Genomic DNA, 21,217 nt, shown 5'->3' with positions numbered 1-21,217 from the left:
GATAAATGGAGATCAAAGGCCTTTTCTCCCTCCCCCTTAGACTACGAACCTCATATGAGGCCTGATTATCTTCTATCTACACTGACATTTAGTACAGTGCTTGCCATGCAGTAAACATGTAAGAAATACTACGGAATATGATATTATTTTGAGCACCCAGCCTCCCTCCACCCTGCCTCCTGTCGCTGAGTTCAGTGGCTTGAGTGTGGGAAGGGAACACCAAGGCTCTGGAGCAACTATCAGGGCTGGGGGACTGTCAGTGGTCCCCCGCCCCACCCTGGAGAAATGTTCTAGGGTTTCCTAGATTTGAGTGGACTTCTGCAACATGATACGTGGGGTGTGATGTATGAGGGATCAATTAATCAATCAGTCAATGGTATTTATTGAGTATTTATTTACTGTATGTTGAGCACTTTGCTAGGTGCTTAGGAGAGTACAGTATACTGGAGTTGATAGACAGGGAGCTCACTGTCTAGGGTGAGGGACAGACATTAAAATAAGTTCCTGTTGGTGGAATGGGAGAGTATAGGGATATGTACTTTTTTATGTTATTTGTTTAGTACTTACTATGTGTCAAGCACTGTACTAAGCCCTGGGTACAAGATAATCAGGTTGGACATAGTCCCTGCCCCTCACGGGGTTTACAAGGCCAAGTAGGAGGGAGTAGGATTTAATCCCTATTTTGCAGTTGAGGAAACTGAAATCCAGAGAAATCAAGTGACATGCCCAGATCACACAGTAGACAAACGGCAGAGCCAGGATTAGAATCCAGGTCACCTGAGACGCAGGACTCTTTCCCTTAGGGACATTGCTTCCTACTTAAGTGCTGTGGGACTAGGAGAGGAGTGAGGTGAGTATCAAGAGAAACATCATGGCCTAGTGGAAGAAGCACGGGTCTGGGAGTCAGAGGACCTGGGTTCTAATCCCAGCTCTGGGACATCTGCTGTGTGACCTTGGGAAAGTCACTTAACTTCTCTGTGCCTCGGTTACCCATCTATCAAATGGGGATTAAGACTATGAGCTCTGTGTGGGTCAGGGAGTGTGTTCAACCTGATTATCTTGTATCTACCCCAGTGCTTAATTTAGTGCTTGGCAGTAAGCACTTAACAAATACCATAAAAAAAAGTTACTGAGGGGTACAGCAGATCCAAGTCCATAAGCAAAGTAGAAGGGAGGGAGAGAGGGCCTAGTCAGGCAGGGCCCCTTGGAAGAGGTGTAGTTTTAGTAGGGCCTTGAAGGAGGGAAAGAGAGGTGGTCTGCCGGATACGAGGGGGCTGTGAGTTCTAGGGCAGAGGGAAGACGTGAGCAAGGGGGTTGTCATTTAGATAGGCAAGATCAAGGTACAGTGAGTAGGTTGACACTAGAGGTGCAAAGTGTGTAGGTTGGGTTGGAGTGGGAGATCAGCAAGGATAGGTAGGAAGAGACTAGTTGACTGAGTGTCATAAAGCCTCTCATGTGGAGGTGGATGGGAAGCCATTGAATGTTTCTGAGTGGGGCGAGGTGGACTGATCATTTTTTCAAGTAAATGATCTGGACAGTAGAGAAAAGTATGAATTGAAGTGGAGAGAGACAGGAGGCCAGGGAGGTCAGCGAGGAGGCTGCTGCAGTAATCACGGCGGGATTGATAAGTGCTTGGACCAGCATGGTAGCAGTTAGGATAGATAGGAAGGGATGGACTCTAGGGACGCTACGAAGGTAGAACTGACAAGGTTCGGTGACAGATTGAATGTGGAGGTTGAATGAGAGAGACGATTTGAGGATAATACCGAGGTTGTGGGACTGTGAGACAGAGAGGATGGTGGTATAATTCACAGTGACAGCAAAGTCCGCGGGTGGATGGGGTTTGAGTGGGACGACTGGGCCGTGTGCATCTCTATGTCCTGGATCCACAAGGCCAGTACTGGCCACCTTAGCCAGGACCCCCTAAGAGAACCCACTGTAGAGGTGGCATTCATCTGTCATCACACTTCCTGTGGCAGGAGTTTGGCCCTGTAACCATCTATAGGTGGGCCTTCACAACCTCTTCCAAGCACCCCCAATGCACAGCATTCTCCTGGGGACCCCTAACTTTCTGAGGCCTCTGGTGGGCCCAGCTCTGTGGGGAAAGGGGTTGGGGAGTGGTATAGGGCTGCCTCAGTGCAGCAATGGGGGGATAGCAATTCTCCTACTGACTCTCTCATTCAGTACACTCTCAAGAACTTAGTACAGTGCTCTGCGCACAGTAAGTGCTCAATAAATACCAATGATTGATTGACAAAGGAGAACCCAAATCCCAGGAGCCATTGGGTCAGGTCAGTGGGCCAACAGGGGTCAGAGAGTCTTAGTCTTCAGCACCATCTAAGGTTTGGCTTTTCCCAGTTTGTCCTGTCTTTTTTTTAAATGGTATTCATTAAGTGCTAAGTATGTGCCAGCTACTATACTAGGTGCCGAGGTAGATACAAAATAATCAAGTTGGACAAAGTCAGTGTCCCACACAGGACTACACTCTAGGAGGGAGAACAGGCATTGAAGCCTCATTTTACAGTTGAGGAAACTGAGGAAGTTGAATGACACAGTAGGTAAGGGGCAGAACCAGAATTAGAACCCAGGTCCTCTGACTCCTGAGCCTATGCTGCAGTCCCCCCAGGGACCAGAGCCTAGGGGCTTGACCACTGTCTTGTAATTGGTCACTTGCAAAAGTCCATGAGCCCAGCACACAGCCAGGTCTTTGCTGGCCAGGAAACCGGACACAGCCGGGTGAGCTGGACTCTGGGCCGTGAAGCTAATTTTATAGCCCACTATGTTACCCACAACAACCCCGTAAACAATGATTGGCCAATTTCATTCTAATCTTTCCAATTTTGCTCTAATTAAAATCAGGCTGCAGCTTTCAAACTGTTTAATTAAGGATGATTGGGAGAAATGGGGAGGGGAGGCTGTAGGAAAGTCGGGAGGGAGGGTGGAAAGATGGGCTGGGGAAGTGGCTGTTTAATGCTGCCTACGTCCTCTCCTTCCCTCCGGGGCCCCTGCTGGCTCAAAGATGTCACCTGGAGTGGTGTTTTCCTCTATCCCACCTGAAACACAGCAGACATGTCGGCTGGAGGAGGGGACCAGAGTCCAGCCGTGGGACTGAAAGATAAAACCTAGTGTCTGGCTGGACGCTGATGGGGGTTTTCCCGGGCATGGACATCCCAGGCCAGGAAAAGAGAAGTTCTTCCCTGATCACTGGTGCCGTCTCCTTTAGGATCGTCCTTGTGTTATGCTAAGCCATTGTTCACTCTTCTCACCATGTCCCACATCCTCCTCTCATCCCTCATTCGCCCCAATTATCTTCTTGATTTCTCCTCGACCTTTCTTCCTGGCCTCTGGCGACTCAATCCAGCCATCAGTCAATGGTATTTATTGAGCACTTGATCTAGGCAGGACACTATACTAAGAGCCAGGGCGAACTCAATAGAGTTAGTAGGTATGATTAGATATGATTACAGAAGCAGCGTGACCTAGTGGAATAAGCACAGAACTGGGAATCAGAAGACCTGATCCCGGCTCCACCACTTGCTTGCTCTGTGACCTCGGGGCAAGTCACTTTTAATTTCTCTTTGTCTCAGTTTCCTCATCTATATCCCTCCCTCTTAGACTGTGAGCCTTATGTAGGACAGGAACTGTGTCCTCCAATCTCGTGTATCCAGGTGCTCAGCACACTGTAAATGCTTAACAAAAATACCAGTTTCATTATTAATGTCATCATTATCCCTGGTTTGTCCAGGAGTGTATAATCTAGGTTCTCTGTTCTCATCCCTTCAGGCTGAGCAGGACATTTCCTGCCTTCCGGCCCCTCTCCCCGGCTATGTTCCTTCCTCAGGGTTGGGTTAGGCCCCAAACTAGAATCTTCTGGGGGACTCCAGGCCAGGGGCAGGTGGTGTCAGAGCTGGAAGTAGCCCCCCCACCTCACCCCTGACACACACCCCCCCAGGCTAGCCAAAATGCTTGCGCCAACTGATAGGGGACTCAAGTCAGCCTTATTGCCCCAGGCGCCCAAGAGCCCTAGTGGGAAATCTTCCCACAGATGGTCCCTCCCAGAAAAAACTGGACAGAAGTGGGGTCTGGTAGGACGGGGGTCCCTCCACTCTCCCTCTTCTCCCATGTCCTGTTTGGTGTTTTGGATGGCTTCAGGCTTTTCCCCATCTCTTTGTCTTAATTCATTCTTGGCTTTAAATGTTTCCTGTTAGCCTTTTTTTTTCCTCTCATGATTGTCTCTCCAACTATCTTAATCTTAATACAAAGGAACATTTTAATAAAGCCTGCTCCCTACTGTGATTTGCAGCAGAGGGAGGACAGAGTGCCTAATCTGCATCCTGGAACCGTGTTTACATTTGTGGCTGCTCTGCTCGAGGCCTGAGGAGACTGTGGGTTGTGGTGAAGATGCCCTTAGCAGGGAAGGGAAAGTGCCCCCAGATTGGGAGGTAGAGGAAAGGAGCTCTAGGTCTAGAGTCACTGGGGCTATACTCCATTGGCCTCGTGGAGGGTTCCATCCCCATCTCTGAACCGGGGCTGCTGGGGCAATGAGACTGTTGCCGTAGCCTGAATCTGAGTCCAAGTCTGCCTCAGGCAAGGCGGATCAGCCCCTGGGTGACCCTTGGGGGTGTGGCGCTGGGCAGGCAGTGCTGGCAATGGTGGAATCTGAACTTCTTGCCTGCTGGGGAGCCTGACTTGGGCTCTGTAGGTTGTGCCCACTGGCCCGCTAGCAATATTTCTGGCTCAGTCATTATTGTCCCCTTGTCCTGCTACTGCCCCAGGTGCCCACAGAGATAGTAATTATGGTATTTGTTAAGCACTTACTATGTTCCAGGCACTGTATTCAAATAGTCTGCCAGAGCTCATGGGGAGCGTGGGGCAGCCAGAAGCTCTGCCAGCAGGGGCCAGCTGGGCAAATCTCATACATTCTCAGGGCAAAGACACTCAAGGTGGCAAGAGCCCACCCCTGTGGTACCCTGATTGTCAATGGTGAGATCTCACAGATTTACCCATCATTAGCTGGCTAATGAGTTATAGTGCATCAGTGCAACCTAGGCTTGGCTTGATGGGAGCTACTGAGTCCTTTAATTCTGGGCTCTTAGGAGATTGGGGGGGCAGGGTTGGGTACCCTTGATGTACCACTGGCTGTCAAATTGGGGAGGGCCCAACCCCCCCTTAGATGTCAAGCCCCTAGTGAAAGAGTAGGGGCTTGAGAGTCAGAGGACCTGGGTTCTAATCCCAGCTCTTCCTCTTGCCTGCTCTGAGACTTTGGGCAAGACACTTAAACTTCTCTATGCCTCCATTCCCTCATTTGCAAGATGGGAATTCAATACCTGTTTTCCCTCGTACTTAGACTGTGAGTCTCATGTGGGGCCTGATGATGTTGTATGTGTTTCAGTGCATAGTAAGCACTTAATAATAATAATAAGGGTAGTAATATTGGTTATTATTATTATGTAGGAGGGTTTCAAATGCTGCCCAACAATCTCTTTCTGCCCAGGCGGGTTGCATTGTGGAGATGTCCATTTGCACTCTGCTGCAAAGAGGGAAATAGTTCAAATAGGATGGCCATTTGTCCAATCTTCTATTGGAGAGTCTGGTTTACAGTTGCCCGTTCCTTGACTGCTACTGATGCAGACCAAGTGGCCTTGTAGCTGGCCTCTTTATTTTCAGCCTCCCTTTTTTTCATTCATTCATTCAATTGTATTTATTGAGCACTTACTGTGGGCAAAACATTGTACTAAGCCCTTGGAAGAGTACAATATAACAGTAAACAGACACATTCCCTGCCCACAAGGACTAGAGACTGCCTGCTGCCACAGCTCCTGAAAACAAGTTCCAAGTGCTTAATACAGTAATCTGTGCACAGTAAGCACTGATACCTTTGGTTTAATGATGACTGAGTAGTGAGGCTTGGGAAGAGAACAGCGTGGCATAGTGGAAAGAGCCCAGGCTTGGGGGACGTGGGCTCTAATCCCAGCTCTGCCATTTGTCAAGCTGCTTCACTTATCTGTGCCTCAGTTACCTCATCTGTAAAATGGGGATAAAGACTGTGAAGCCTCACTTGGAACAACCTGATTACCTCATATCTACCCCAGTGCTTAGAACAGTGCTTGGCACATAGTAAGCGCTTAATAAGTACCATAATTATTATTATTAACGCAGCAGTTCTGGAGCAAGTTGAGGGGGGGTCAGATATCTCCCCCTCCCAATTTCTTGGGGACATATTCTAGGTTGGGATAGGCTTGTGCATGTACCCACGATGCTACTTAGGTCATCTTTAGGTCCCCTTGCGTGTCTGGTATGAGGCATATAGTGTGAGGGGCCACCCTACCATCATGCCCTCAGACGGACCCCTAACTGACACTCTTTTGCTTATTTTAGTGGCAGGGGAGTCATCTCCCTGGAGTCTGCCCTGAGGAAGGCTCAAGTCCAGCTCCCGAGTCAGCAGAGTTGCACAGGCCCAGAGGGTGAGGTAAGGCTTCTGTCATCTTTGTTCTGGGCTGTGCCTGTCACTGCCCTGACGACCAATTGCTGGGCTCTGTTTGGCCTTAGTGCATTCTCCTGACCTCGAGTGGGCCTACAGACTCAAAGGGGAAGCCAGCAGCCAGTGACTGGCCTTTGGTCTAGCGGGTCATGATGCTCTCCTAGTCAGAGGGGCTGCAGATCAGCTAGATACTCCCTAAAATGACCAGGTTGGCCCCTATGGGTCATCTGTGTCTATGTAGAATGTGTTGTTTACATAGTTGGCTGGGGAAACTACAGTCTTTCTGCCTCCTTAGTATGTGAGCGTCGGGTCTGAGAGGTTTCCAGTCATTCTGTTCACCTGCTTTGTTTTGGTCTTTGAACTGGTTCTGAGTATGAACTCTGAGAAAAGAAACACTCAGCCAATAAGATCACTTCTATTTTGGGAAGTGGAGGGAAACTGGTTCCCAGGGGCCATGGTTCCATAAAGAGTTTTCTGATCTGTTTAATCAGAAAGCATCCTGTAGGGTGGACAAACTGCGAGGGATTTCAGAATCCTTTCTAGCTCCTCAGGGCTTGGTTTTTCACTTGGATGCAGTTTCTCAGGCCAGAATTAGCTAGGTGTGGGATTACAACAGACAATGCCCATCTCAGGGACTCATGGAAGCTTTCCGGTGGGCACGATTCAGGGCACGAGGGCTGACCCTGGTGGCCAATGCTTTTCACTTTAAATGAACAGGAAACCCGACTCTGTCCTGAATGGTAAACCATAGTGGCATGATCGCAAATGAACCACAGATCCCTCACTACGCTACTGGCCAGGTGGCAGGGTGGGAGCCTCATGAAGTGAACCAACCCATTAGCTGATGCCGCCTGACCCCGATTGCCCACCACAGCAGTTTTCCCCCCAACCCACCCAGGTCTGGCCCCTACTTGCCAGGGGCTTCACCTATAAATAGCCATCTCCGCCAGGTAACACTGCGGTTTAGTCTCTCTCTCCCAGACTGGCTGGGGACTCCCTCCCGACTCTGCCGGCCCGAGCCCACCTGATGCCATCTGGGCCGACCGGGCCAAGAGGTCGGCGAGACTGGGGCCGCCGCCCGCTCACCTGTAGATCCTATACCTGGTGGTGAAACCTTGGCGGAAGCGCTCCGTGAAGTCAGTGTACTCCTGCGCGCGGTGGAAAGGGCCCCGGTCGGCGAGCAGCCAGTCGAGCGGCGGCTGGCCGGGAGCAGCATCGGGGGCGGCATGCTGTTCGGGCACTGCCGGGGCAGCCGCCAAGAGCCAAGCGGGGGCTCCAAGGGCCAGCAGGGCCAGCAGCGGCAGTGCCGGCCCCCACGGGACCCTCAGCTGCCGCCCTCTAATCCAAGCACCGCGCGGCCACCTCATGCTTCTCACGGGCAGTTGGCTTCTTCATTCTCTTGCCACTCTCTCCCCTTCGGTGCCGCTCCCTCAGGGCCCCCGAGCTGCAATGGGACAAAGCGTTGGCATCAGTATTGCGGTTGGACGGATGGACGGCCACCGGCAGACGGGTCTGCAGAGCAAACCCCAGGAACTGTGGTGGGGGCCGGTTTCTCCAGGCTCTATCCTATGCCCTTCTTCCAAGGAGCTTCATGCTCTATGGACACAGCTGCACATCAACCCCAGGCGCCGAACAAGTGAATTTTCCAGGGGGGATACTGAGTCTCAGAGTCTGTTAAACTCTGAACTACTCGAGCATAGGTACAGTGTCATATACTTGTAGCAGAAGAGAGCCAGGAGACCTAGGATTTAATCCCAGTTCCACCCCTTGCCTGGTGTTTGACCTTGGACAAGTCAATTAACTTTTCTGTGCCTTACTTTAAGCCCCATTTTTAAAGGCAAGAAACTACCTGTTCTCCCTCCCCCTTAGACTGAGCACCATGTAGAATGGGACTAGACCCTACCTGTTTAATCCGTGTCTACCTCAACACTAAGCACAGTACTTGGCACCTAGCTTAGTGAATATCACCTTTTTAATTATAATTATAGTATGACCTCAAGTGCTTAGAACAATTCTCAGCATACAGAGAGTGCTCACTCAGTACTGAAGGTGGTGATGACTAAGATTGTGCAGTTAGATGGTGCCGCCATCACCAACCATCTAGTAGCAGTGATCGTAATAGCATTTATTAAGCACTTACTGTGTGCAAGGTACTGTAGTAAGCACTGGGAAAGAGTACATGGGTAGGGAAATGGACGTTGTTCTGGGCTTACAATCTAAGCAAACCCATGTACGTGTTAAACCTCCACTGACTTCTCTAGTTACACATCCCGTGCTCTAACCATTGGGTGTTCTGGGGAAAAGTTCTGAAGCTCTGGAAATGAAAGATCAGTATAAACCCTGCCACTGATTGGGCACTCCATATAGCCTCTGTGGGCTTCAACTTCCCCAGAATGCTAAGCAGCTGCCCAGTCCAACCTCCTAGGAATGGTTTGAAGTTAAATACAACCCATGGGAAAGTGCTACATGCTCTCTGGAAGAAAGCTAGTCAGTATTTCTACCTTGATTGATTAGATTAAAGCACCTCACATCTGAATTCCCTAGAAAAACTAACTTATCCTGACTTTTCTGGTGGCTCTGTCCTTGTGTGAGGAAGCTAGTCTCTAACCTCCTGGAGTTCTGTAAACGCCATGACACTAGTGAGGAGCAGGGTGGCTCAGTGCAAAGAGCACGGGATTGGGAGTCAGAGGTCTTGGGTTCGAATACCAGCTCTGCCACTTGTCAGCTATGTGACTGTGGGCAAGTCACTTAACTTCTCTCTGCCTCAGTTCCCTCATCTGTAAAATGGGGATGAAGACTGTGAGCCTCATGTGGGACAACCTAATTACCCTGTATACCCCAGCGCTTTGAACAGTGCTCTGCACATAGTAAGCACTTAATAAATACCAACATTATTATTATTATTATTAACTAAGTCAGGGAGGGAGGAGAGTAGTCCACCCACGTCCATTCCCATACCCCACATACACACACCACACACCAACACCAGGACAGACTCCTATAATTTACAGCAAAACTCAGAGATGTCCTAAAATGACTCTTCACCTCCAATTAAGTACTAGGGTCCGTGACTCTTTTTAGTTCTTGTATTGGCTGCACATAAAATGGCACAAAATTCAGGGACAGTTTCAAGTACCCAGGATATTCCCATAGTCACAACAGCCCAATAGCCAACCTCTCCAGAGAAACCTAATATGAGTTCTGGATAGCTGAGCTGGTTCTGCAGTGACGGCCAGCACTGCCAGCCAAGATGGGCTTGAGTGGGGCCCTGGAGGAGTAGGGGTTTATGAGTCAAATGCGTTTGATTGTTAGGCCGGGTTTGCTGAATACAGCAAGAATGACTGAACTCAGGGCCGACTTCTCTGAAAAACCTGGCTACGGATGATGTATTTTCTGCTTCATTGGCTTTCCTCAGGAGGTGATGAGTGTCTGACTCAAAATCTCTACAGAAGAAAGATAAGTTCCAAATCAGTTTAAACACTTTGAAGAAAAACCTGTCCCTAGAACTTTTTTCTTCTGGCTTTTTTTTAAGATGAGATGGTTGTGATGTAAAAATCTGGCCCTTAGAAGGAAATTCCATCGATATTCAGTAAAGGCGAATGTGTAATGACTTTTCTCTGAGGAACTGAGTGTGTCGTGCAGCTACAAGCTCCCCAGTATTCCCCAGCTGCCAAGCAGCATATTTGGGGAATCAATGACATTGCCAGTTCTTTGGAGACACAGAAATGGAGACCCCAGACTCGCCCAGGTTGCAGTCAGGATGATTTGGGGTTAATCATCCAGGATGTGGATTATCCAGGCCGGCGGAGGTTCTCCTCGGGTGGCTGTGAGCATATGGGCGTCTCTTCCACCTCTCCATTGGCTGAAATGAGCTGTTGGTTTAACGTATGGATTTCCCCTCCCATAATGGGGACTTATCTGACTTTCGATGGATGATGTGAGCAAGGCTGCCTACCCTTTTAGTGGTAGGAGGCAAGATCTAGCTGTCTGGCTTCCTTGATCAACCTCTGTTGGGGTGAAGTGGACAGTGATAGGGTGTTATGGGGAAGAAGGGGGCTGCCTCTGTTAGTGAGACTCTCCCCTGAGGTGGCAAGGAAATCCAAATGGTCCAGGAAGTCTAATGCCTGTCAGATCACTAACCAAGGAGATCCCGTGATATATTCCCCATCCAGCTACTTCCCCAGGATATGTGTGTTTGGGGGGTGAGGGGGAGGGGACGACGGGACACAAGCAACAGAGTGCCAGAGCAATATAAGACTAGAAAGGACTATATCCACTGTATCCATTCACTGTATCCATTTCCCCCTCCAAGTAGAAAAAACATACTAGACTTTTGGGTGCCAATATCTTCTTAGAGAAGGGTGTTTCACCTCCTTCTCTGGTTACCTGTTTCAATGCTTAATTGTGGAGAAGTCCTTCTATGTATCTAATGTGATCTGCTCCAGGGAGCAAGGTATGCTGAAAGCCCGGCCTCCCTGGGTCTCCAAGCCCACCCTGTTCCACCGTTGCTGCAGGAGAGGGGAACTCCAAGACCCCCGCAGGCAGCTCTCAGACCTGGCTCTGTGTGCGAGAAAGCAATTTTCCCCTCCCGCAGGTTCCAGGGGCTGGGGCTCCCTCTGCCGCTGCTTATGCAGCCGAGTGGAAAGCGTAGTAAACAATTAACCATGACAATTGGCACTTGAAGTAAACATTCAAGGACAAATAAGCTGCTTTGTACTAGGGCAGCACATTCAAGGCTGCCAAGAAGGTCACCCAGATCTCCCAAGAGTCCTTGAGGGTGGAGGGATGCCCCCCACTCTCTTCCATCTTCTCTCTTTCTCTCCAGAGCTGGGAGTGGATGGGCAGGGAGGGTTGCAGCTGGAACTTCAACAATGACCCTGTTAGGACTCCCCACCGGGGGAGGATGCTGGGATTGGCGTGGCTCTTCTCCCAGGACGGGGGTACTGCCCTTTGCAGAAGAGGTAAGGGCAAAGGGATGGACTTAGGTTTTGCTCAGAATTCTTTTTTAAGACTTTACTGCCTTAAAAAGAAAATAACCAAGTAATTCTCCCTCATGCCTCTGATCCCAGGATCGGACTTGTTCTGAGGTCCCCAGACCACTCTGTGGGGCTGCTGGGGACACGGTAGAGGCTGGGGATCCAAAATGGCTTGCCCTGACGGAGACGACCTGCAGCCCACGGGCCAGGCAGTTGGTCATGGGTGACCTCCTGGGGGCTGGGGCAGATCAGGGCCTCTGAGAGTCCCCCTAAATCATCGAGGCTTGGCAAAAGGTGAAATTCCACAGCTTGACCCCAACCTGCTTTGAATCAAGCTGGCAAAACTTATCCCTCTCCCCCAGTCCCACACTCCACTGCCTGCACTGCTCCAAGGGCAAAATAGTAATCTGCATTCTCCATTTCTACCTCTGCCTACCGACCATGGGCTTGTTGCATTCAATTCAACTGTATTTATTTAGCGCTCACTGTGAACAAAGCACTGTACTAAGTGCTTGGGAGAGAATAACAACATCAGACATTCCCTCTTCACAAAGAGCTCACAGTCTAGAGTGGGAGACAGACATTAATATACATAAATAAATTAAAGATATATATACATATGTTGTGGGGATGGGAAGGAGGATGAATGAGGGGAGCAAGGCAAGGCAGCGAGGAAGGGAGTGGGAGAAGAGGAAGGGAGATTTGTCAGGGAAGGCTTCTTGGAGGAAATGTGCCTTTAATATGACTTTGAAGTAGGGGAGAGCAATTATCAGTCTGATGCAAGAAGGGAGGGCGCTACAGGCCAGAGGTAGAATGTGGGCGAGAAGTCAATGGCAAGATAGACGGAATTGAGGTACTCGTGTCCGCAGCTGTCATGCAATAGGAATACAAAGAGAGGACATTTGAGCCCTCAAGTGACAGCACGAGCTGACCAGTAGAGGGCCATAATGATGATGATAGTAATAATAATGATAATGGTATTTATTAAGCATTTCTTATGTACAAAGAGCTGAGGTAGATACAAGGTAATGTAGACCTTGCCAACCATGTGGGAGGGAGAACAGGTATTTGGTCCCCATTTTACAGATGAGGAGACAGAGAAGTTAAGTGACTTCCTCAAGGTCACGTAGCAGTCAAGTGATAGGGTCCAAACTAGAACCCACGCCCCGTAATTGCCAGGCCTGGGCTATTTCCACTAGGCCATGCTGTATCATTTCCTGGGGGTGGAAGGTTCAGCACAGCTTAATGGATAAAGCCTGGGAGTCAGAGGACCTGGGTTCTAATCCTGGCTCTGCCACATGTCTGCTGTATGATCTTGAGCAAGTCACTTAACTTCTCTGGGCCTCAGTTACCTCATCTGTAAAACTGAGATTAAGAGTGTGAGCCCCATTTGGGACGGGGTCTATGTCCAACCTGATTCACTTGTACCCACCTTAGTGCTTAGAGCAATGCTTGGCACATAGTAAGTGCTTAACAAGTGCCATTATTATTATGCCTGATTCAGAAAGGCAGAACTTTCACGAGGACACTGGAAAGCTGAAAGACCCCTGATCTAAGGGTATCTGGATTGGGGGAAGAATATTCAAAGAGCCATCGATGCTGTTCATTCAGGCTGGAAACCCCAAGCTCTAACGAGACCAAAAAGTCATCTCCCATCACAGCTGCGGCTCGAGCTCTGCCAGATCCTTCCTCGGTGACCTGCGGCCACTCTGGCTAATCTAGCTCTGGGCTGTCCGCCAGGCTGGCCGGAGCAGCTGAACTCTGACCAGCGGCCCCTGTGGCTTTTCTCAATGCTAGTCTCGGCTGGGGCTAGACGGCACATTGTATCGAGCCGTGCTAAATAGCGTGGGGCTTCTGGGATCGCGGAGGGGAGGCGGGGAGCGGCAAGAAGACAGTTTCTGCAAGCGTGTTTGCAAAGAGATGAGCTGCCCAAAAGCTGGTGGGATTCGACTGTCGACGTGTGGGAGCCCAAATACTAGTCATGGTAGCATTTAGTGAGCGTTCGCTTGATGCGTTGCCCTGAACTAGGCGCTTGGGAACTACCAAAAAATGATCCGACAATTTCCCTGTCCACAAGGAGCTGCCACCCTAATGTGGTAGAAAAACATAAAAAATATTTACAATACGTAACATGCTCCTACCTCAGAGGGAGCAGAGTACAGTCCAAGGGCCAATACGCTGAACCAAGTTGCTACTGACTTTACTTAGTGGCTTAGGAGAAGTTCCTTGACCCCTGTTCCTGCCCCTCTCTCCTCTGGTAAGATGATGATGCTGATCTCTGTGCCTCCTTGACTCCTAGAGATTGTTGCTAAGCAAAAGGAGCTGCTGTCAGAATGCTCTGAGCTCTTCATAAATTCACGGTCGTTTAGTACGTCTAGATCTCCGGGTAGTTGACCAATGAAGGTTAACCAATCAATGGTATTTATTGAGCACTTACTGTGTGCAGAAAACTGTACTAAGCACTTGGGAATGTATAATACAGCTGAGTTGGTAGACACGTTCCTTACAATGATCTTACAGTCTAGAGGGTTAATCTGTTTAGCCCTATAAGACGCTAGGAGGTGGGAAACTCTTGAGGGTATGAAGAGTGGTGGAGGGAGGGCAAAAGGAGAATGAGGAGAAGTTAGGTTTTCTTTAAGCATTTAAGGTGTGAGTTGGGAAGAAGGAGGAACAGGGAGCCCTGCCTCTGATCCTCTCCTGTTCCTAATCAGTGGAGAGGAGGGTCCTAATCTCAGAGATCTTGGCAAGGAATAACCCCACTGTACCGTGGATCCTCAGTCCCCAAGGGTTGGATGAGAGAAGCTCTTGGCTCACCCACTGACTCGTTCTGTGCCTTTGGGAGAGTCCCTAAAATCCCAGAGCCTCTGTTTCTCACTCTGCAAAATGGGAATTAAAACAGCCACCCCATCTCCCTCTCACAGCCATGAATTAATTTGTTTTTTCAAGAGTTAGGTAGGCTTTACTACATTAATATTATTATCTTGCTTTAATCAGCCTAGCATTTAAAGAGCCTAAGCAACTGTTGTGACACCACCTCCCCTCCCCCACCCACCTCAACTCCAGTAAAGCCGTCACCTCAGAATGCTGATTTGAGAGTTCCGTGCACTTCTAGAAGGCTGCAACATCTTCCACTTGTTGGCTCCACTTGGCAATAAAGAGCTGTGCTCTTTTGGCCTAAGGAAACTGGAACAGTCTGTCATCCTGTTGCAGCGGCCTTTCCACCTTTAACCCTGCAATCCCACCCACTTCAGTGGACTTTCGCTTGGTCTATAACTGGCTGACAAGGTCTGGGGATGGCCCAGGCTACTCCAGGAAAGGAGATTAGTCAGAAGTAGAGCATTCTTTCTCTTACTGCATCCTAAATTCCTGCCATAGCAAAGAGATTTTGCCCTTTGGCAGAAGCTACTGTCTTATCTGAAGGAGAAGGGGAGGGAGGGAAGAAAGAACACCTGCACTTCACTCTGTAAGCATGTCTTCTTCCTCTAAGGCTTTAATTCGACCATTTTTTTACTTTGAGCTCTGAACTGGTAATGGCAGTGCAGCCACCTGATCTCACCCCAGAGGTGGCTGCATTTCAGTGGTAAAACTGGAGAGAGATCAATTCTGCAGAAAATGTACGGTGCATTCAGGAATGTTCTGTGAAGAAAGTGTGTATGCATTTATCGGGGGTCTACACATCTACACACCCAAGATAGTCTTGCTGGGAACTGAGCCATGCCTCTTAATAAATCATACCAGGTCATTTATTCTCTTGACTTTGTGAAAACCATATAAGCACTATTTGCAGATGATGCTCTTGTGTTTTAACAATCTAGCAGATTTGCTGGGTTCAATCCAAAGCCTGGCTTCCAGGACCTAAAGCTCCCTAATATCGTTTTGTGGGGTTAAAGCCTTCACTCATGCTCAGATAAATCCTGCCGTCAGCGGAAAGGGAACCGGAGAGTAGAGAGTGGGAGCTCCTCCACTGGATGGTAAGCTCCCTGAGGGCAGGGATCTACCATATTGTCTTCTCCCAAGCTTTTAGTACAATGCTCAGAATGCATTAAGGGTCAATAAATCCCCCCGACTGATTGATGGGGTCCCTGCCTTGGGAAGCATTTCTTGAAGATGGCTATTCCTGGGCAGTGGGGACATAGCCCAGTCCTGGCTGGCCCAGCCCTACCATTAGGCAGCATGGCTCAGTGGAAAGAGCCCGGGCTGGGGAGTCAGAGGTCACAGGTTCAAATCCCGGCTCAGCCGCTTGTCAGCTGTGTGACTTTGGGTAAGTCACTTAACTTTTCTGTGCCTCAGTTACCTCATCTGTAAAATGGGGATTAAGACCGTGAGTCCCACGTGGGACAACCTGAGCACTTTGTATCCTTCCCAGCGCTTAGAACAGTGCTTTGCACATAGTAAGTGCTTAACAAATGCCATTATTATTATTATTTATTAGGGCATGGCAGGTGACGAAGCCAATCTAGTCAGCAAAGGATAGCTGGTTCTGCTGGGCGGGGATCAGAGGGCTGGGGAAAGCAAGACTCTGTGAAGCAGCTAAGGTATTTGGCTGCCAGTTTTGCTGTGTGAAACAGGACTCAGACACTAAAATGTTCCCATTTGGTCGCCCAAGATTGACTCAGTGAACATAATAATAATAATAATACTAGTGGTATTTAAGCGCTTACTATATGCCAGGCACTGTACTAAGGGCTAGGGCAATCCTCTAGACTATAAGCTTGTTGTAGGCAGGGAATGTGTCCGTTTATTGTTGTATTGTACTCTCCCAAGTGCTTAGTACAGTGCTCTGCACACGGTAAGTGCTCAATAAATATGATTGAAATACAAGTGAATGAATGAAGATTGAAAGTTGAAGAATGAAGGTTGAACACAGTCCCTGTCTCACTTAGGGCTCACAATCTTAATCCCCATTTTACAGATGAGGTAACTGAGTGTAGTGACTTTCCCAAGGTCACACAGCAGGCAAGTGGTGGAGCTGGGTTTAGGACCAGGTTCTCTCACTCCCATGCCTATACTCTTTTCACTAGGCCATGCTGCTCGGGATCTTACTGGGCCACCCCCATCATAACTGATCCCTGGGTAACGTCTTCATCTGGAGGCTTTGCTTTCACTAGGGGCACAGTGGCCCATTAATAAATCAATAACCTCTTCTAAGGTGGTGGTGAGGGTTTTAATTCAGACCTCAAAGCTCCCGTGGCGTATCAGAAACAGTCTAAAGATAGGTTTGGGGTTAGCCTGCACTGTTACTGTTGACACTTAAGAGCTCCCAACACATAAACAGGAGCTGCTTTCGACTTTGAAACCATTAATGGAAACGCCTCTCTCCCAGGGAGCTTTTTCTATCTCTCAGTCTCCATGTGTATGGTTTCTCTTCCTGCCGGCCCCTTATCCCTTTTTATCTCCGTCCTTCTTTCTCTCGCCACGATTCTGTATGGGTCTCAGCATCAGTCTTCATTCTTCTCTTTCCGATAGACGGAGAAGAGAGACATACCACAGAGAGTCTTAGAAGCTAACTTTATAAATAATCTATATGTAGCCTCCCCCATTTCTGTAGCTAGACACACACACACACACACACACGAATACAGAAACACCAACTTGAGAATGTTGATGAGTCCTTCTGCCCACAGAAGGCACCTAACATTCAGATCTACAGCTCTCCATTTGGCATAAATGGGACACTTGAGCTTACCCAGGCATGAGGGACCCAAGGGATTGGTTCTAGATGAGCCCACAAGGGCAGGGGTGGAGCCCGTGCTTCCACAGGAAGTGGGCAGGTTTCAAGAAACCAGCCACTTGTGTAGGACCCCAGAGGCATCCCTGAGTGTTGGCCCCAGCGTGGTAGTCCTTGCATGGCTATGAATGTTGCTGGCATTAGTTCCATTGGGTGCCCAGTGGCATGCTCCCATGCCATTTTAGTGTCTATCTCCCCCACTAGATTGTAAGCTACTTGAGGGCAAGGATCATTTTAATAACTCTACTGTACTCTCCCAAGCACTTATTACAGTGCCATGCACACAATACATGGCCAATATCTTACCCACCCCCTCCCCCTGCCCTACCAGAGCTTCAAACTCCTGAGCACTTAGTACAATACTCTATACACAATAAGCACTCAATAAATACCTTAAATACCTTACCCACCCCCTCTCCGTCATTCTACCAGACGGTCAATCTTCAGTCTTCAAGCCCACCTAAACTTGGGTTGGGGCCAAGGCTTAGTCTCACCAGTGGCCATTCTGCATTAACCTCCCTCAGGGCAGAGTCCACAAGACCCAAAGGAAGTGTGAGTGTGGATTCCCTGGGTTCCCCTAAATCCCCTGGGGACCTGCCACCTTAGTTGAGATTCAACTTGCTTCACTGGCCCAATGAAACCCATACTGGTAACAGTGGTGGTTGTATCTACTGACTGCCCACATGGCACGGGGCCTTATAAGTGTTTGTGAAGTGCAAAATGAGGAAGTAACACATTCCTTGCCCACCAGGAGTTTACATTCTAACTGGGGACTTACATTAAGAGGATGAACTCTTTGGCCTTTTCAAGGGTCTTCCTGGACCAGTGAACCAGACCCCAAAGCAGATCACTTGGTTCAAATTCACTTGCCATCCACCCACTTTGTTCTACTGAGAATTGTGAAGACCTGGCCAGAGAGAAAATATTTGGTGGCACAGTGTCAATTCAAACCATTGGAACTTTGCAAAAACTTAAGTGATTTTCTTCTAATTTGGCTGGATTCACTTCCCTCTTGGAAGACAGCTGTGCTGCCAAGTTTGAAAGTTTATGCCTTCAGCTCTCTCTGAGTCAGATAAAGGTCAAAATGCATTCACCAGGCAGGAAAAAAATGTAATGTGTTTTTTCCCCCTCTTGAAATAACTCAAAAACCTCTAAGAGGATTTTGCTTGAATATTTCAATAAAGTCAATTTGAGGTCTGAGATCAAACATGCAAAATGACAGCATGAGAGGATTTTTTAGGGGGATGGGAAAAAAGCTCTGTGGCATTGAACAAGAGGGGTGAATTAAACTACTTTCCAAGCTGAACCTTTGTATTGGCCACTTAGGTCCCTTTCTGTGTTCTGCACATCTTTTTGGTCATGTACACAATTTATGTCTGCCTGCCTCCCCTATGAGATTATAAATTCCTCAAGGACAGGGACCTGGTCTTTGACTTTCATTCTGTTTTCCAAAGGGCCTGCTATAGGGCTCTGCCCTCAATACGTACAATGAAATGAAAGAATACCTGGTTGTTCAGGGGTGAGGGAGAGTTAAGGAAAGCTTTTCAGAGAGGAGAGACAGAATCCAGAGTCATGGCAGTGTGGTCTAGTGGAAAGAGCATGGGCCTGGGAGTCAGAGGACCTAGGTTCTAATACCAGCTCTGCCATTTGTCTGCTGTGTGTCCTTGGGCAAATCACTTAACTTCTCTTGCCTCAGTTACTTACCCTGTAAAATGGGGATTAAGACTGTGACTCCTATGTGAGACATTGACTGTGTCCAAGCTGGTTAGCTTGTATTCATTCATTCATTCAATCATATTTATTGAACGCTTACTGTGTGCAGAGCACTGTACTAAGCACTTGGAAAGTATAGTACAGCAAATAAAAAGAGACAGTCACTGCCCACAATGGGCTCACAGTCTAGGGGGGAAAGACAGACATCAGTACAAGTAAACAGGCATCAATATAAGTAAATAGAATTATAGATACATTCATAAGTGCTGTGGCGGGGTGGGGGAGAGAGGAAAGGGAGAGAGTCAGGGTGAAGCAGAAGTGGGTGGGAGCCAAGGAAAAGTGGGGCTTAGTCTGGGAAGGCCTCCTGGAGAAGGTGCACCTTCAAGTAGGGCTTTGAAGTGGGGGGAGAGTGATTGTCTGGAAGATTTGAGGAGGGAGTGTTTTCCAGGCCAGAGGAAGGACATGGGCCAGGGTCGGCAGTGAGACAGACAAGATAGAGGCACAGTGAGAAGGTTAGCACCAGAGGAGCGGAGTGTGCAGGCTGGGATGTAGAAGGAGAGAAGGGAGGTGAGGTAGGAGGGGGCAAGGTGTTGGAGAGCTTTAATGTCAGTAATGAGTACTTAGTACAGTACCTGCCACATAATAAGTATTTAACCAATACCATTAGAAAAAACAAAAACAAATTCCTGATGCTAAATTAAAGGTCCTACTTTCCTCTCCCCAACAGAGACCAACAAAATCATCGTATTCTTCCCACAGCTGCAAAGCTGGGCTGGAGCGGAAACCCTGTCCCATTAAGTCCTGGATATGTGGTTGTGGATGGTGTACTGTCCTCGTGACCAGCTAACGCTCCTTGGGTGGGGTTTAAGTCTAGCCGGGCTGGGTGAAAGGGCTTCTCCTCTTGAACTGGACTGAATGAATGGAAGGGCCAGGAGGAAATAATCCAGCTAGCTAATCATAATGACTTTTATTAAGAGTTTACTATGGGGCAAGTACTGAGGTTGACACAAGATAATCAAATGGCACACAGTCTCTGTCCCAAACAGGAATCTAAAAGTGGGAGGGAGAACAGATATTTATCCTCATTTTATAGTTGAGGAAACTGAGGCCCAGAGAAATGAAGTGGCTCTTCCGAGATTGCACAGCTGGCAAACAGCAGAGCTGGGACTAGAACCCAGGTCTCCTGATTTCCAATCCCAGGTTCTTTCCATTACGCCACCCTACCTCCCACAAGGACATCTGCAACCGTCCAGAGACTTATGAGACAATCCTGATCCCTCTGAGGTGGATGACAGAACAGACGGGTAACAGTCGAGGGAAGTGTGACGTAGAAATGCACTGAGGCATAAATGCACACAACTGCCTAGCATGGTTCTAGGCCCCCTGGTAAGGCCCGGGGGCTGTTGGTTGGTTAGCTGGACAGCTGACTCACACTACGCCCCCATCCAGGGATGAGGACTACCTCCTTCTGGTCAGCTGTAGGGGCCGAGCTGGAGAACAAGGAAGGACCAGTCTCTGTTTTACTCCACTCATAAATAGAGACAGATAAAGGTTTAGTCAAATTGCCCAACAAGGGGGAAACCGAAAATTTCATGCAATTATATGGTTCCTGGAGGTTCTTCTAATTGAATTACCAGAGGCGCCTGCTGTGCCCTCTGGGCCACGCACCCTATAATTCCATTAGCGTTACTGCCATGGCTCCTAGAAATGACATTAACAGGAGGCAGGCATTTGCTCTCAATAAGAAAATTCGGATGATTTTGCTTAATTGTCTCTCTAATCCCTCCCCCTCACAGTCAGAGAAATGTTTCCTAATTACTCAAATCCCATTGTCTATTGCTGCCGATCAAAACCCCTCAAACATGGCTGTTGTCCTTGGAGGATGGCTCCCCTCACCACTGCTGCCCACCGATTTGGTTTTCTGCCATGGGGTGGGAAGGGAACAGCAGATATCAAACTTCCTGCTGTGGGGTGGGAAGGGAGCAGTGGATCAATCAATCATATTCAGCACCTACTGGGTGCAGAGCACCTTACTAAGTGCTTGGGAGAGCACAGTATAACAAAGAAGGTAGAACTATTTCCTGCCCACAGTGAGTTTACAGGCTAGAGACAGAGACAGATGTTAATATAAATAATTATGGCTAAGTACATAAGTGCTGTGGGACTGATGGAGGGGTGAATAAAGGGTGCAAATCCAAGTGGGAGAAGAGGAAATGAAGGTTTAGGGAAGGTCTCTTGGAGGAGATGTGTTCTTAATAAGGCTGTGAAGGTGGGGAGAATGATGGTCTGTCAGATATGAAGAGGGAGGTCATTCCAAGA

General features: G+C 48.6%; 1 protein-coding gene across 1 annotated transcript in view; it reads right to left on the bottom strand.

Moving 5' to 3' along the window:
* BRINP2 (BMP/retinoic acid inducible neural specific 2) overlaps nucleotides 1-21,217 on the bottom strand; it is a 57,813-nt gene that overhangs the window by 19,495 nt on the left and 17,101 nt on the right. The window contains exon 2 of the mRNA XM_001515517.4: nucleotides 7,568-7,925. Coding sequence (XP_001515567.1) covers nucleotides 7,568-7,848 — 281 coding nt within the window. The 5' untranslated portion in view covers nucleotides 7,849-7,925. The remainder of the gene's footprint in view (nucleotides 1-7,567; nucleotides 7,926-21,217) is intronic.

The sequence above is a fragment of the Ornithorhynchus anatinus genome, chromosome 16 (assembly GCF_004115215.2).
Source record: "Ornithorhynchus anatinus isolate Pmale09 chromosome 16, mOrnAna1.pri.v4, whole genome shotgun sequence".
In the NCBI taxonomy this organism is placed as follows: Eukaryota; Metazoa; Chordata; class Mammalia; order Monotremata; family Ornithorhynchidae; genus Ornithorhynchus; species Ornithorhynchus anatinus.
The sequence above is the reverse complement of the archived record's forward strand: the minus strand, read 5'-3'. Positions and strand labels throughout refer to the sequence as shown.